The sequence below is a fragment of the Fistularia commersonii genome, chromosome 8 (assembly GCF_037954325.1).
Source record: "Fistularia commersonii isolate RoL2024-O1a breed Wild chromosome 8, RoL_Fcom_v1.0, whole genome shotgun sequence".
Classification (NCBI taxonomy): domain Eukaryota; kingdom Metazoa; phylum Chordata; class Actinopteri; order Syngnathiformes; family Fistulariidae; genus Fistularia; species Fistularia commersonii.
This window is the reverse complement of record NC_141291.1, coordinates 16,568,617-16,584,935: the sequence shown is the minus strand read 5'-3', so window position 1 is coordinate 16,584,935 and position 16,319 is coordinate 16,568,617. Positions and strand designations below refer to the sequence as shown.

At 39.1% G+C, this 16,319-nt stretch overlaps 1 protein-coding gene across 1 annotated transcript; it reads right to left on the bottom strand.

The window, feature by feature from the left end:
• Nucleotides 1–2,582: 2,582 nt before the first annotated feature.
• Nucleotides 2,583–11,236, bottom strand: slc35b3 (solute carrier family 35 member B3). The gene is made up of 10 exons (XM_086150412.1): nucleotides 11,016–11,236; nucleotides 9,378–9,615; nucleotides 9,091–9,212; nucleotides 8,690–8,844; nucleotides 6,847–6,954; nucleotides 5,899–5,996; nucleotides 5,661–5,753; nucleotides 4,297–4,408; nucleotides 4,103–4,172; nucleotides 2,583–3,489 (listed from the first exon to the last, which is right to left on the bottom strand). Exons 2-10 carry the CDS (start codon nucleotides 9,591–9,593, stop codon nucleotides 3,339–3,341), a joined length of 1,125 nt encoding a protein of 374 aa, XP_086006538.1. The 5' UTR covers nucleotides 9,594–9,615; nucleotides 11,016–11,236; the 3' UTR covers nucleotides 2,583–3,338.
• Nucleotides 11,237–16,319: the final 5,083 nt, after the last annotated feature.

The window sequence follows — 16,319 nt, the reverse complement described above, 5'->3', positions numbered from 1 at the left end:
AAGACAATCGAGAGGGGAAAAAAAAAAGTACTACAGGTTTCACAAATTTACTTGAACAAAATAAATAATTTCTAGTGAAAGACTAGAAAAGGAAAACAATTCATTTCAAATACATGTTAAGAATATAGGCATTTATCATCTCATAGCCTATGTCGTCTCGCTGCAAAGTCTCTTATGGAAAAGAAACACGTTCCTCCCAAACAATAAAAAACAGCTGACTTATGTGGAAGGCAAATTAGTATGTGTCTTTGAAAAATGGCTCAAATGCACTGCTTTCTAACAGGGGTCAGCCTGCCCTGTTAGGTGTGTTCTCCTGGTGCTAAAAGACAAATGATGTACTTTGCCTTGGGTCAACTGAGCTTTCCCATCCCATAATGACCTTTCGGGGAGCTGGAAGAGACCATCCGTTCCCACAGTGATGAAGCAGTACAGTATGCGGCTCCTCTAAACTTGTATATTGGCAAATGAATGTTTTAACGCTGCAGCACGACCTCTCAACCCCTAATGGACGGTTTGACTGTTCATGAATCATAGATAGTAGTTAAGCAAGTGGGATGATGTCTTAAAAAAAATAAATTCTCTTGACTCTATTTCTTATTTAGTGCTTCTCTGACAACCCTAATGCCGCCAAACAAGAAAAAAAAAATCAGTTGGTTGATTTGAGTTCTGTGCTCCTAACCTGGAAAGCACTCCGCACTTTGTTTTGAAGGTAAACCTTTGGCCTCAACAAAATTTCCTGGAGGATGGAGAGTCTGTCAGTTTGTCATCACACACAAGCCCCCAAATTATGAGGTACCAAATTACTAATTGGCACAGTGCACGTTTTCTCTGCTGTAAGAGACTGTAATATCTGGGCTTCTGTCAGGATCACAGGGAGACAAATTCAGCTCCCCCCCCCCCAATGAGCTGGCAAGTCTGTCTTTTTACACCAAGCCATGCCAGACGCGCGCACACACGCGCACACACATGGACAAAAGACTTGCCACACATCCTTCCCCTGCCTAACGAGGGAAATTCATGTTGTGGTTCGGGTCTGTTGGGTTTGCAAACATCAAATTTTCAGCTTTGCACACATGAATCAATTCAATGTAACACTTAAATGACTTCTGTGGTGAATTTCTCTGCTTAGCTAAGTCTCTACTGAGTTGAAACAATACAGTATGAGCTGATGGAACATTTGTGTTTGATTTATGCTCCAGGGCACTTCAGCAGGGAGGATCCTGGGTCCAAGGTTGAATGGCAGTGCCTTTAATAACTTGGCAGCCCTGCAGAGTGAGCTGAAGGAATTAATATTATTCAGATCTTTTGACACGGAATAAGTGTTTAAAGGATATATGCTGTATGTTATTATCAGACCAAAAGTAATTTAAAAAAAAAAAGTTCAACTCTTCCATATCTACCATCGTTGGGCATGTTTTTCCAAATATGTTTGCACACATTTCAGTAACTCGGTGCATGTACGTCCAGGTTTTTGGTGACTTTTACGAGACCAGGGGAGGCTGTCATTTTGTTAAATCCATGAATCTCATCCCATCACTGATCATTACTTGCTTTGTGGGATTCATAGCACAGCTGTTGTGTTGGATCACATTATATTGGAAAAAGTGCACATGAATAGATGGCTGGTGTATGTGACAGCACAGCTAGAATCCAGTTGTGTCGATGAAAGTGAGACAGAGAGGCAATCATTCAGTGGTGACAGTTCCTGTCATCGGAAAAGGCTTTTCCCTTCAGCAGGCACAAGAGTACAATAAACTGTGAATAGGACTGGACAAGTTAGGAGTAGGACTGTACTTTTCAATCAAAACCACATGCAGTGTAGCATTCTACTGAAAACAGATTGACTGTGGGGTAAGAGTGTGTGAAAGGGCCAAAACTCTGCTACGATCTGTCAAACAATTACCCTAATATCAGCGGAAATGTCATTAAAAAAACAAAACAAAACACCAAATTAAGCTGATTTGAAGAAAAGGAAAGCACATACACACAAAATCACTAGATCTTAAAAGTATCTAACATGGAAAACCCTGTCTAAATAATGATTTGCAAAGTGACACATGCAAAATTAGTCCAATCCCAACTTGAACAACTATGAACAACCTTCAGCCTTTCAGTTACGTGTGACTAAAATGCATCTGTCCTAATAGTTCTGTATCATTCATTTTGCGCTGAATTTCAAATTACACTTGTTATACTTATTGGGATTGTATGCCAGAAAATATTTTCATCATAAACCCAAGATTTTTGAAAATAAATATGGCTTGATGTTAAAGATTTAATATATTGACTAGCCTTCCACCAAAACAGGCAGAAAATACTTGATGAGACTAACAGAGATGTTCATGTTCAGGAGGGATCACAATTAATCGGGGAGCGAAGACAGACTGAACACTCCTATTTCTTTTCAGTCCAGAGAAGCTTTTTCTACATTGTCTAATCAAACACGCTTACGGCCACAGGATGGATAAAAACACACTCGCATGAAGGTTGGCAAAATATCAACTTTTCTCTTAACTGTTGTGAAAGCAGAAAATAATAGGTTGACTGATCTCTCACCAACACATATACACACACAATGAACATTAAGAGAACTGACTTAATTTTATTTAAAAAACAAAAACCCTTTCCTTCAAACACAAATTATGGCAGGTGATGAGGATGATAAATAGTATGAAACCTATGTTACCGAGTGACCAAATATTTTTCAATATTCAGGGCAAAGTTAGTTAATCATGAACTATAAAAAGGAAAATAACAATGAAAAAACAATTTTACTCTGTCTTCCTGGCACATGAGGTGGTTAATATGCCTTTTTACCAATATTCTCTGAGTGAAAGAAACATTCATTGTGATTTGACTGATTCTTACACCATTTGTTCCTCTTTCCTCCAACTGTTCACCTTTGCAACCACTGAGGGGTTTAAAAAGTCAGTTTCAGTGCAAAACTGCAATTTTGGTGAGCTAAGGCGCTGGCTACCCCTTTCAGTCCTTTGATAATAAAACAAAACCAAAAAAAAATCCTGTGTAGTCCTTCATGTAGGGAATAATTGTGTGTGCTTTAAACAGCCCACTCGCTTCTGATCCCTCTTTTAAGAAGACTGACAGAATTCAGTCGGTCCGTCAGCAAGACTGAATGCAGAGACTCAGTCTTCCATCACAGGATCATTGTCGGCGCTCAAAAGGCTGATTGGCGTTCAGATCCTGTGTTTGCCCATCCTGGGCTTAACATTAAGCTGGGGCAACATGATTCACAATGCCCCGGGAGACCTGAGGGCTGGCTGCAGTTCTAGACACAAATTGTGCCGGCACAGGACATTTAGCACATCCATGGGTTCCCTCTATACATTTTGAGCGAGGAATTTGACTTTCCTTCCTGCCTGCAGCCAACTCCTGAAGTCCTTAATCGAAGGAAGCTTAATTTTCTCTTTGTTTTTACTGTAAACATTCAAGAAGATTCCAAAGAGCACTAGAAGGCCGCCCCAAATGTACCTGCGGAAAGAGAAAGACAGACATGATAAAAATGCATATGATAAAAGCAAATTAACTCTACTTAACACGTAACTTGTGAAATGCTTGCTTAAGTTCTTTAAAATCATTTCATCATTTCAACTAACACATGGAATTGTCACGTTCCAAACAGCTCCACTTGCTATTTTATGACCCCCCCCCACTGTTCCCTTCCGTAAACATGTAATCACTTTTTTTCCCTTATGAAAGTGAGTAATTGTCGCTCAAAGAAAAGGAAATAGAAGGACAAACATAAACGAGTGGATTCAAAAGAAGTGTAAACTACAGTCATGAAAGGGTAATTTTGTAAAGCAGGCGAGTGGCGAGCCAGGATAGAAAAACAGACTGGGAGAGGTACTGAGGAAAACCGGGCCCTTTTGACAGCATGGGGGAGTTTGAGAGAGAGACGGAGTCAAAGACACAAAGAGAGAGCAGCGGAGGCTTCAAGGTCTGAAAAATGGACTGAGGACATGAAAACCAGGGGCAGGGAAGCCAAATCCAGTTTTATTAGTCAAAGACTAGTTCAGCGGTCATAGTTTAGACCTACTTTAAACAAGGAGAAAAGTGTTCAAAGTCAAAAGGTGGCAGCACTTACTGAAAAGTAAAAGGTTTTGTGAAGAACATGAAGGAAAGTACGATAGTCATGGCCTTTCGCCCTGTGGTCACTGCAAAAAAGTAGAACACAGGCATGGTTCCATGAGTTCTTTTGCACAACTTGTTTTACTCATCTTCAGCTGGGAAATATACTTTTAATTATCCATCAATAACATTAAGGGATTTGTGTCTGACCTGTTACTGCAACAAGGGCTCCGAACAGCTTAATCAGGGCCAAAACGAAGGAGATGCCAAAATAACCCGTAAGAGAGAAGAAGAACGCATAACCGTATGTCTTCACAGGGTGCTGGGCGGAAGAAAAAAAAAAAAAAACAACTTTAATGCAAAGTCTGTGCGGATGATTTTATCTGCCTGATCTGTGTAATAATGATGATAGAATGGCACAGAATTAATAGAGTAAACCAAAATGGTGATGATGCACTCGTTCAAATGCACAATTCTGCTTGGCTTTTCGAATTTCAAATTATTTCCAGCCTTGATAATATGCTGGTTTGGCAGACTTTGCTCGTTTCAGACCAAATCAATCAATTTTTTTTTTTCTTTTTTGAACCAAACTCCTACCAACTCTTGCCAGGCAGAAAATCTGAACTAAATTTGTATGGAACTGTAGGTGAAAACTCAAAATCAGGCAACCTCAACATATAAACACAAGACAAACCTCAAGGTAACAGGTTATTTCCACCTTGGTTAGCACCAGCTAACCTCCACACTTAGTACCACAAAGTTTTTAATCTTTTTAACAAAGCCTGAAAGTTGCTTTCAAAATAAAATTATATAAAAGCAAAATGGAAAGATTGTCATGCTGCCTTTGAGGTGTATCGCTGGGATGTGTGTCACTGCCCAAGAATATGGTTATCATGCACCATTTAGTTGAACCGATCAGTAAACAAATGTGAAAGCAAGTTAGTGAGTTTTGTGATGAATGCTTCCATTCACATTAATGTGATTCATGATCTTATGATTATGGCAATGCAAGACTTTGAAACGTTAAAAGTGATGGTCTTAAGTATTGAGGGGGATCTAAGTAAAAACGAACAGGTATTAAATGAGGCTTTGACGAAACCATAGCAATATACAACAAAGCGTAACATTTTAATGAGGTTTGAGTTCATAGATTCATTCATTCTCAAAGGTCTGAAATGTCTTAGGGTTCTTGATCTGAATAATTAACTGAAACAAAGCCAACAAAATGTTGCAACTAATTTATCTTTTTTTAATTTGGTCGACAGTGGTGAAACATGCAAATCTTTAACTGTTGCAAGATAATGTAGTCTCGCTTTGCCCCAATAAGTCTGAAGATGTTCAAATAACTATCAGAATAGTTGCATTTATTAATGAATGTACACTGAAATACTAAAAAAAAATAATGAAAATCGATATTACCAAAACAGATGCTTTACTTTCTTTAAGCTCAGTAATTGTATTGTAAAATGGGGGAGTGTTGTATTCCAATGCTGTCTGAAAGCAGCAAGCAGGCAGGCCGCTATTACACCACAGCTAATTACAGACAGTGACACTATTGTACACTCTGTTCTCACCTCTGAGCAGAAAGCCACTGCTGGTCCCAGCCCACCCACACATAGCAGGCCTGCCAGGATGTACACAAAGCCGATGGAGTAGGAATACAGCACCTGCATATGCAACAGCAACATTATCACAATCATCACAATCTTACAGTGAACACACTGCGGAAAAAATGTTCTAATTTTCTTGGTCAGAGTCTGAGCAGATCTCGCAATGTTCTTATTTTTTGTAAAATTAAACAGGCTGTAATACCATTTCTGAGTTTGAGCCGTTATGAAGTTTCATGGCTTTCTCCTGCACATTTCCAATAGCAGCATCTGCACACAGTGCCAAGGAGATGAGGACGACACCTGGTGAAAAACAAAACAAAAACATATTTTGAAGTACATACAACTGATTATCTTTGCCGTAAAAACTGAAATTGGTGGAGAGCAGCTTTATTGGCCAAGTATTCTTACATAATCAAGGAATTTGGCCTTGGTTCACCATTACATTGAGAGGACAATAACATTTTAAATAGTACAAAATGCAGATTGGAGAGTGCAATCGTACAGGAGCATATGTACTAAGCAACAGTAGATTATCATTTTTGGTTTGTTTGTCTGGTCACACGCCTACTCTACTATTGCGGTAATCTTTTATATGACATGGCCAAACAATATAAAATAAACACATTTGCTAGAAAATTAGTTTTAACCTGCATTTATTTTGGTAAGTGTTTAGACATCTGATAAATATCCTTCAGAACTAAAAGGCACTAATGAAACCTTGAATTTTTTGAGAAGATTAGATTATACACCAGCATCAGGATGACATGGTTCATGATATGGACTAATCTAGAAATCCGCTAATAGTCTGTTTAAAAAAAGTTATTGGTTCTATACCCGTCACTTCCAAGACTCAGTTGAACTCACCTTGAGGAAAATACTGAGTCGATGACTGTTTCTGATAAGCTTATTGTCGCCTTGAATGGCTGCCACTGGCCTCAGTGTGAAAGAGCCAGAAGTGTAAAGCAGAAAGGTGCTACGTAAATGATATCCGTATCACCATTTTTGCAAGCTACTGTAACTCAATGGCAGTTAAGCCCTAAACTCTGGGAGACTGGACCTTGATAACACAGCCGGTGACCTTAAAAGGCTGTAGCTAATTTCAGAGCATTTTGGGGAAACCAATCCATCCTGATGTGGGAGGAGATATTACCTGTAACATTAAAGTTGGGAGCGACTTTGCTGTCAGCAAGCGTAAACCAGATGAGTCCAAGACTCATGCAGAGAGCAGCAGACACATCGGCCAAATTGTAGCGTTTACCTAAAACACATGGACACCACATTTACTATTTTGATAGTAACTAGGAAACCAAAGATCCCTAAAAATCAGAGTGATCAATAATATATGAAAAAAACACTTCATTCAGGAAAGCAAAGGAAACACTCCAGACTGAACCATAGTGAACGGAACTTTCTGAATGTTTTGCATCATTATGAACACAGACAGAAAACTCCTACAGAGTGCCTATTCCAGTGCCCAAGTTGCAAAGTAATCTCAGAAGTTGATAGTAGACTCAGGTAATAACATAAAAGTTTCTGCAATAACAATTCAGCCGCAATCAAACTTTTTGAAGACGTGCAAGTACTATAAGAATCCAAAAGAGAAGCCAAGTGAGAGAAATCTGGCAAAAAACAAAACAAAAATAACAAAAGGATGAAGGAGTCTGCCAAAAGCTGGCTGATGGATGGATGCCTTGAGGACGACAAGGGGACGTAGCATCAGGTCGGCCGTGGTCGGCTTTGATTCCTGCACTCTCCTTTGAAGGGTCTCACATCAGATGCAAACCCACACCCCTTCTCGTCATCCATCCCTCTCACTTCCCTTCCTCTGCGCATTCTAAGTGAACAAATTCTGTTTTCCACCCGGCCCCTTGAGGGACTGCAGTCCTCATATCCATCTATCCACGGCAAAATAGAGGAAGGGTGGCTGGGTAAAAAAAAAAAAATCACAAAAACCTGCCTGACGTTGAGGACGCAGAACCTTGAGCGGGCTGGTGTGAGGATGAAAGGACAGACAGAACCGAGAGCGGCGAGGACTGCCGACTGGGCTCTGACAACCGACAACAACCGATGTGGATGGAAAGGAGGCAGTGAAAGTTGAAAGCGAGCCACTGCTTCAAAGATAACGTGCAATGACTATAATCAGACATAAGACTGTATAAGAGGTTGTGTTAATTCTTAAACCCAACTTAACTAATGATTAAGGTTTACTACTGGTAACTTAACTGAGGAGACATCAAGACAGCCATAGACTGTATTTTGAGTGTGACTTATAAATGACATTGTTGGAGCATTGCTTGAAGCTGAACAGACACGTTACACGATTTTCCCATTGAGGTTGGCTGCGCTCATGTTTTTTTTTTTTTTTAGTGGTGGGGGGAAAAGTATTCAAATGTGAGAGTAAACAGCAATTCTAATCTCTATACATGGATATTTCTCAACGAGTAAATCGACTTTGCAGCATTCGTGGATAGCTCCAAAACCACGTCCTAAGATGTCATAAGGAATACAGAAGCTGTAAGAGGCAAAATAAAAGTCCAATACACATGATGTATTTCATAATGTGAATAAATTAAACTATGTAAAAAAAAAACAACAAATTCATATTACCGCAATTCAATCCCATAATTTTTTTTCCACAGACCATCTTAATATCTTGATATGGTGACCCTTATACGAACAGCATTTTTACCCCTGAACTTGAAAATATCACATGAGTTAATATTCAGTGTTTCTGCTACAGTACATCTAAGTCCTTATTGGGTTTAACTGATTTGAATTTTATTTCAGAACTTTTTCCCCTAATTTGCTCAAAATTCTTTGTTACTCATGTATTATTTCAAAGGGAAGTAGAAAATGTAATATTATTGTCGACAGTAACATGTTTGCAATGTGGATTTTAAATCTCCCTTATAATGTATTATTTTTGACAAAATCTTAGGATATTTTGACATTAAGCCCTACTCCATACACACATACAAAAATTGTTTGCTGACCTTGTATAAACACTCCTCCGATCATGACAGGGATGAGTTTACAGCACTTAAAGATGACCTGTGTGGGGTAGTTCAAATAGCCCAGAGATGTGTTGGACAGGCCCATGGTGCCAACTGTTAGAAATGCAATGATCATGTACGTTTTCCCTGGTATCCTGAGAGATGAGAAAATATGAAACGTGAGAAAAAGATTATTGTGCTTCAAACATTTCGACAAAAAAGATCTGATGGGTTATTGAATTGTGAAGAATGTGACATATGTATACGGAAGTGTCTCATGCAATACAAACTTGTGCTTTTGTTAATAGCAGTCACATCATTTTGAAATAAAGAATCATGTTATTGGTCCATACATTTGTATCACTTACACTCGAGGAAAGGAAGAAATGGTTTAACTGTACCTTCTACGTTTGTCTTGTGTAAGCTGAAGCTCAACAAGTCCAAACATAGAGTAAAATCCAAACTGGACCAGAGTGAGGTACCAACCAAAAGGCTTGAATCCTTCTATAGAAAATATCAGCTCCTGAAGGGGAGGGACAGACAGAGAGTAGGTCTATGATTGATCATTTGTGACAAACTTACATTTAGGTAATAATTTCTCAGTCATCCGTGTGACACATTTACAGAAAATAATCAGTAACTTTGAGGTATGTTTGTGTATCAGTGTAGTTTCCATATGACTATATACCTGCAAATATCCATACACGAGATAAAAGAGGAAGACTCCTGCCACACAGACGAAAAACTGTGTGGGGGCACTGAAACTGCTGAGGTTGATTCCCAAGACCCTTAGTTCCTCCAGAGACTTGATGTGGGGTGACATAACCTCTGTGGATGATGGAATGGAGATGGAGATGTGCTTCCGAGAACTGTTGTAGCCAACAAGCCCGTATTTGGCACTCATGGTGTCTGTGGCTGCTGGGGGGCTGTGTGAGCAGAGAGATAAAACTTACATTTTATTGTGACTTGAGGGCTGTTTTGCTTCAACTGAATTACTGAGATCATGAAAAGGAGTTTTGCCTGACAAACATGAGTAAAGGGCTCAAAAATTGCTATACTTGTCAGGATCGGTGTCTGCAAACTTTGTAAACTCTCACTTCTCAGAATTCAAAAAGAAAACAAACAAACAAAACGTAACTGTCTGAGGCAGGAGGAACACCCCTTTTGCAACTATGCCTAAGGATACATTTTATATTATACAATATTCAGAGGGTTTTTCCAAATATTAACTGTATATTTTTCAAGTGCATGAAAGACTGTTTGAAACTTATGTTTCGAATACTTTGAAAAGCCATAAATGACTGTGATTAGCACTTGGGAGAAACTGTTTTACATGTTTGTCCTTTGCTATAACTATGAGATATGCAGTTTCATAAGGGCTTAAGTCTAATTGGTTATGGGTCACAATTCTCTAAAAAAATTGAGTCTCATTCAATGCACAATTATCTCAATTTGACTGAGGATGATACTTATTGACAATGGGTAAAGTGTGGCAAGTCCCTTTTTATTTCCATTATTATTTCCAACTATTATTAAAGACAGTTCATCAAACAGGTGCCTTGCAGGCAAGATAACAAATCTAACATTTATCAGTAATTTGATGTATTTGATTCAAACAGTCTGATAAAGTACAGGGTTCATTTAGATATAGGGTTCATTTTTACTCTGACTTTTTCATTCTGTCACTATGTAGACTGTTTCCTGCCTATTTAATCATTTTAAAGCATCTGTCCTAACGTTGCATTTAAGCCAGTCTCAAACAGACACACCTATAGTAAATAAACATTGACCAATGGAACCAGGAACCTTCTTTCTGTGAGCCAGAAGTGTTAACAACTGCACCTCATTTATTTTATGAAGTTGATGTGATACAGGAGAATGCGGAGGACAGTGTTAGATGGAAACAGATTATTCGCAGGGGTCACCCCTGAAAGGAGCAGCCGAAATAAAATAAGTTGTTAGAACTTTGGGAAATAAGGGAAGTAAACCATTCTTTATCTTTTCGATGAGTATGCTGATTTGAGGGACCAATGTGCAAAACAAAACATCCATGTTGCAGAATGACACGCCAACAACCATAACAAAGGTAATCAATGAAGTCAGGTAGTATGCATTGTAGCTCGTAACGTTAGCTAGGTTACATGAATCATACCGCTGTCGGTTTGAGAAGACGCTGCCACCTTATCACGCAAATATTTAGCACAAACATTTCTCGTAATTACTAGATGCAATATTAGAAGAAGAGACAAAGCAATTTGAATCATAAAGTGTTGTTGGAGCCCGCTCTCCATTCTGATCCGCTTCATTCCAGCAGCAAGCCTGTTACCTTCAACAACACTTCCGGGTTTCTTTACGTTAGCTTATCCTCTTCTTTAGAGGCTATTTCGGTGAGAATCATTCCCTTTGACATGCCGACTTCATCTTTCATACATCTTTAATCATTTCATAGCCTTTCTCTTCGATGACAAACAGACAGGACACGCCAAGGAGCGTGTTAGCTTTTAAGTGGCTTCCTGCACTGGCTGCAGCGTCAGAGCGAAGCAGCCAACAACTTCCGCTATGCAATGACGTCACAGCGCTGCTGCTATTGGTCAAATTAACTCCGCGTGGTAAACAGGTCAGTCAGGCGGACCAAGTCGTTTAGTGCCTTAAATTTATAAAATTGCGGTTGGAATGCCATGTCATTACGGACACGTCACCAGCCAACGCTTTACTTTTGGAATTTATTCCAACAGAAGTGTCAGTCTTCAGAGTACAGAATTTATATCAGGTGCTGCTTATTATTTATAGGTTTTTACCGTTGCTGTTTTCCATGCAGTAATTCGCCATCTGCAATGTTTCCTCTTAATATCGGTACCGGATAAATGTGCAATGTCGAAACTCTTTTCCATCTTAATATTTGTCAGATTCAACTTGCGGATTGCTTTCCCAACTGTATCCAAGCACTTCACTTGATCTAAGAACTTTACTTTTACCCATTATTACTACAACAGTTAAAAACAGTCAGTTAAAAATGCTTAGTTTAAGCGCAAACAGAAATTAGAAGTTGTTAAAGTCTTTTGAATCAGTGATTCTTTTCCCCCAAGATGAGTAGATAACCAATCTGGCACTGTTGTGTGGCGGGGGAAAAAAATATCGAAGTTCTTTTTTCTGTTTATTTTTGTCAAAGCATTTATTCTATCCTGATAAGTAGTAATAATTAATAATAATCTATCCCTCATGAATCCCTGTGGGGAAATTCGTTCTCTGCAATGAACCCATCGTGGATGCACCATGAGCAGTAGGCTGCCGTCCACCAACGCCAGGGGAGCAGTTAGGGGTTCAGTGTCTTTCTCAACAACACAAGTAATTGAGGATCAAACAAATTGACTTTAGGCCATTAGACATTGTCTCGGTGGACAGTTATTTTAATCCACTGACAGGCTGTATCGTCACGCCACTGACAGGGCTAATTGTCTCCGCAACCGGTTCCTTAGTTCACTTTGGTTTGGTGAATCACTTCAGTGTCCAGATCAGATGATGAGTCCACAAGGTAATACTTCCTTATCAACTGAGTTAAGCAAAAAGTGCTAGAAAATTACACCACCAGCTGCACTATACTCACAATAACTCTGGCTTGATGGTTCCAGGTTCCATCTATTAATAATTGTAACTATGGCAGATATGGCCAACAGGAATCATTTTATATGACAGAGACTTCACAAACAATTTAGTGTAATGAGTTACATTTACATGGATCTCCTTAGAACAATTCATCAAGGTTGCCTTACATATTCCCTGAGGTCTCATCACTGGATGGGCAATTGTAACAGTTATATAAGAAATCTCATTATGTGCAGGTCAGGTGGCGCTTTTGTGGAACCAACAGTCCCCAGCCTCTCAGTTCCTCTCTGACCTCCTAAGGTTTTAAACTGTTGTTTTGTATGATTGTTTTATTCTAGCAACTTGAGATGACAAGTTAGTGGGCTCTTATGCCTAGAAACTAAAGCCAGCCTGAACTGAGATAATATCCTGAAATGTGCGGGTTCATTTCACACCGTTAAAATCTGTACTTTTGACTTCATTTTCTTAAAAGCCAGCGTCATCGTTGTTCATGGAGAAAGTTGTGGACGGAAGATGTATCCTGTAATAACTTACAAAGTATTGGTATTGGTATTATTCATTGTGACTGTTTTTTTTTTTGCAGTAACATACCATTTCACTCTAAAACCTTTAGTAATAAACTTTGAATTTAGTTCAAACACTGAAATTTGATGACTTTATTATTTGGCCCCTTTCGTGTCATAAACTGTTGCAATTTTGTTGAATTTTATTGCTAGGATTTTTTTTCATTTGCTGTTACTGTCAGGGATAAAAAATACCTACATTGGTTAAGCCACAATTAGACACAATTAGATATAAGAAATATCGTTTCAATGTTTTTTGTTCATTTTGGGACTCTGGATTAAAAGGTGCTCAATGAATTTGTCAAAATAAATCTAATAAGGCCAAAGTTGCTCTTTGGAGGCCATATTGACTGTTGTGGCCTTCCAGCACTTCTAAAAGCGTGTAATATAAAGAAAAATTAATTAGACATTTAATTCACAATATGATGCTATTCTTTTAAGGTAAAAAGCAACCAAAAAAACTGGTCTCTAGAGTTTATAGCTTGAAAGGCAGTTCCTTCTATGCAGCTCTGTCTTTTGTGTTCCAGCTGTCATTATCATCCAAGTATGAGTAATAGTAACCCAATGGGGGCTACAACAACTAACATCATCCCTCTAGATGGATGGAATTCGTTAACTTTTAGCTGGATGAAAAAGTTTAATTCGTAGTGAGTGACATGAACCATAATCTCCCTTGGTTGTATAGATGGGATGTGTAAGGAGCATTGTTTCAAGGATTTTGTTGCTTTGTTCTTTGATTGAAATGGACAACAGAGGAAGAGGAAATTTAAAATAGTTAGAAAATAGCATCTGTCTGGCACTATACCGAAAACCTCATTCCCACACGGTGACCCCGACATTTAATTCTGAGATGGGTTTTTCCGCCTTGAAAAACTTCATTTATTTTTTTTTTCCAGATGGACAGCTATTGTAGAGGCCTGATAGTCACACCTTGAAATGGTTGTGTAAGTCTGGCCACTACTCAGCATGTCGTGGTGTCAGTTTAAAATAATCTGAAGGGAAACAACAAAAACAAACCAAAAAAGCACAAACAAAAGAAAAAAAAAACAAGCAAACCCAAAAGTCAATGCAATAAAATTAATGTTCTTTATCATTACTGTATCACTAATGAACATTCCATGGTATTAGTAATTTTTCACAATTCATATCTCAGTCAATTTATATGAAAACGGGTCATTTTCAAATACAGCAGTCATAAAATTGCCTTTAAAAAAAGATAAAAGTGATTACACATCTTTCAGTTGTAGTTATTTATTCAGTCAGTAATATTTGCCTATTAGATTTGAGAAAGGGTTTGGAAATCCAGGAAAAGTACAGGATATTGTCAATATTGGAAGGATGCTGACCACAGTGATGACACAAAAGTAGACATGTAACCAAAGCTCCATGGCCTCATAAAAAAAAGTCCAAATGTCCAATGTCCGCAGAACTTTACATTTATCATCTCCTCCTTTTCCAGCAGTTTTCACTTCATCTCCTTTCTGTCATTTCTAAACCCCCCTTTGTCCCCCTCTCTTTCCTATCCATACATGCTTTCCCCCCAATATCCTTCTCTCTTTCAGACTTTCTCGTGAACTGCTTATTGCATTATCCCCCACTCTCTCAGCCATCTAATACCCCCACGTTTCCCTCTTTGGCTTTCCCCAGAAAAGGCACCAAAGTCTTTTTTTTTTGTTTTCATTCCTCCTCTCTGTCTTCTAGCCTTTCCCTCTCCCTTCTGTCCAATCTTAAATCCCTCCCTCTGCCTCCTTCCTTTCCCCCTCTCTCTCTCTCTCTGTCCTCTCTTCTTCGCCAGAGGTTAATACACTTCAGGAAGGCATTATTTCCTCCCCGGCCCTCTGATAATATAAAAATTCAGAATGGACAGCTCAATCCCTCTTCCATCTCAGATTTGATTGTAATGGTATTGCATCCTGTCCCTGGGAGGCCCCTGCTGCCTCGCCTACCCCAGCCTTTATGACACTAAATGGCCAGGCTACAATTTTTCCATCTATTCAAAAAATTCTGTTAATAACTCATTTGGAATGAGATGCCTGCACTGCAAGGGCCGACTGCGGCCAGGTCTCCCACCCTGCTGCTCATGCAGGTCACAGGGAGTCGATGTAGGTGTGAATCACAAATGTTAAAGGTTAATTAATCTCGGAATTTACAGTCCCCTTCCCCCATTCTAGTTGCACAGCAATTGACAGTCCCAAAGAGACAAAAATGTCATATTTACAACCTGGCATAGAGAAAGTGCCCAGCCATTGAGCTCAAGCCTCTCTGACCACTTCCCCCTGCTTCCCAGTCCAACTTTACAACTGCGTCCATTCATCACACATGATAGATTTATGCGATAGAACCCATTTCCTTTTCTCCACACGATGCTATTAAATAATAAAATAATTATTTATTGATTATTCAAAAAGGTACATATGCGCGGGTAATGGCTTTGTACCACACCACTGGACCTGCAATAAATAATACCGGCAGAGGGAAGGTCTGACTGAGGCAGAGAGGAATAAAGCAGAGAGGGAAAAATGAAGGGGAATGAAATGACTTTTGAACCAGTGAAATCTGGATCCAATATGGCCTCTTGCAGCGCAGATCAGGAAGGACATTATTCAATCTTCAGGAGGCTCATATGGGAGCGTGACCTATGAATGTTTTTGATATACTATATGGACCATAGAAATTAGAATCCTGGGTCAGTGTCCTGCATTGAGCTGCTCTCTCAGAGTTCCCCTTTCTTTGATTGACATCGTACAACAGTAACACAAAATATGTATGCCCTTTTCTACATATGACATCAGAGAGGGTGAAAGATTTCTATTCCGATGGTATTACATGCTCAACCAAACCGTTTCAGCTGAAAAAGCATTCCCTCTCATCCTGGCAAGGTACTTTTAGCAGGTATAATGAAGCCATTTTAGCAACCATATCCATTCCCTCTTCATCAGATCGCGTTAAAATTCCAGCCAATGAAGAGGTGAGAGTCCAAAAATACCAACAATACCACTTATTTTAATCAGTGAAAGGGTTTTAAATCAGCTCTTTTTTCAGATGAGAGCGGCTGCATCGTTGTACTATATCGCTGATGTTTTTTCTTCCATCTTTAATGCCTTGTCTCGAAAGATAATACAGATCCACACGTGTATAAACACCCTCCACCTGATCATGATCACATTACTTATTCACTGTCAGCATCATGAAAGCCCTGTCCCTCAGCTGTGAAGCATTTCAAAAGAGATACTTTAATGTTAGCCAGATATTACATTTAGAGTTTCCTAATAACCCATTTGTGTATGGTCTTATCCATGGCTAAAGTGCACCCGCTCTGCATTGTCGTCTCAGTGGGTTTGTCTCGAGCCTCCTGCATGCTACAGAAAACAGATGCTATCTCGCCTATATTGCTTCTCAAAGCACTCATATCCTCTCCCATGTTATTTTCTTTGATCTGCGAGGCTTGCTACTCTTACATTTTT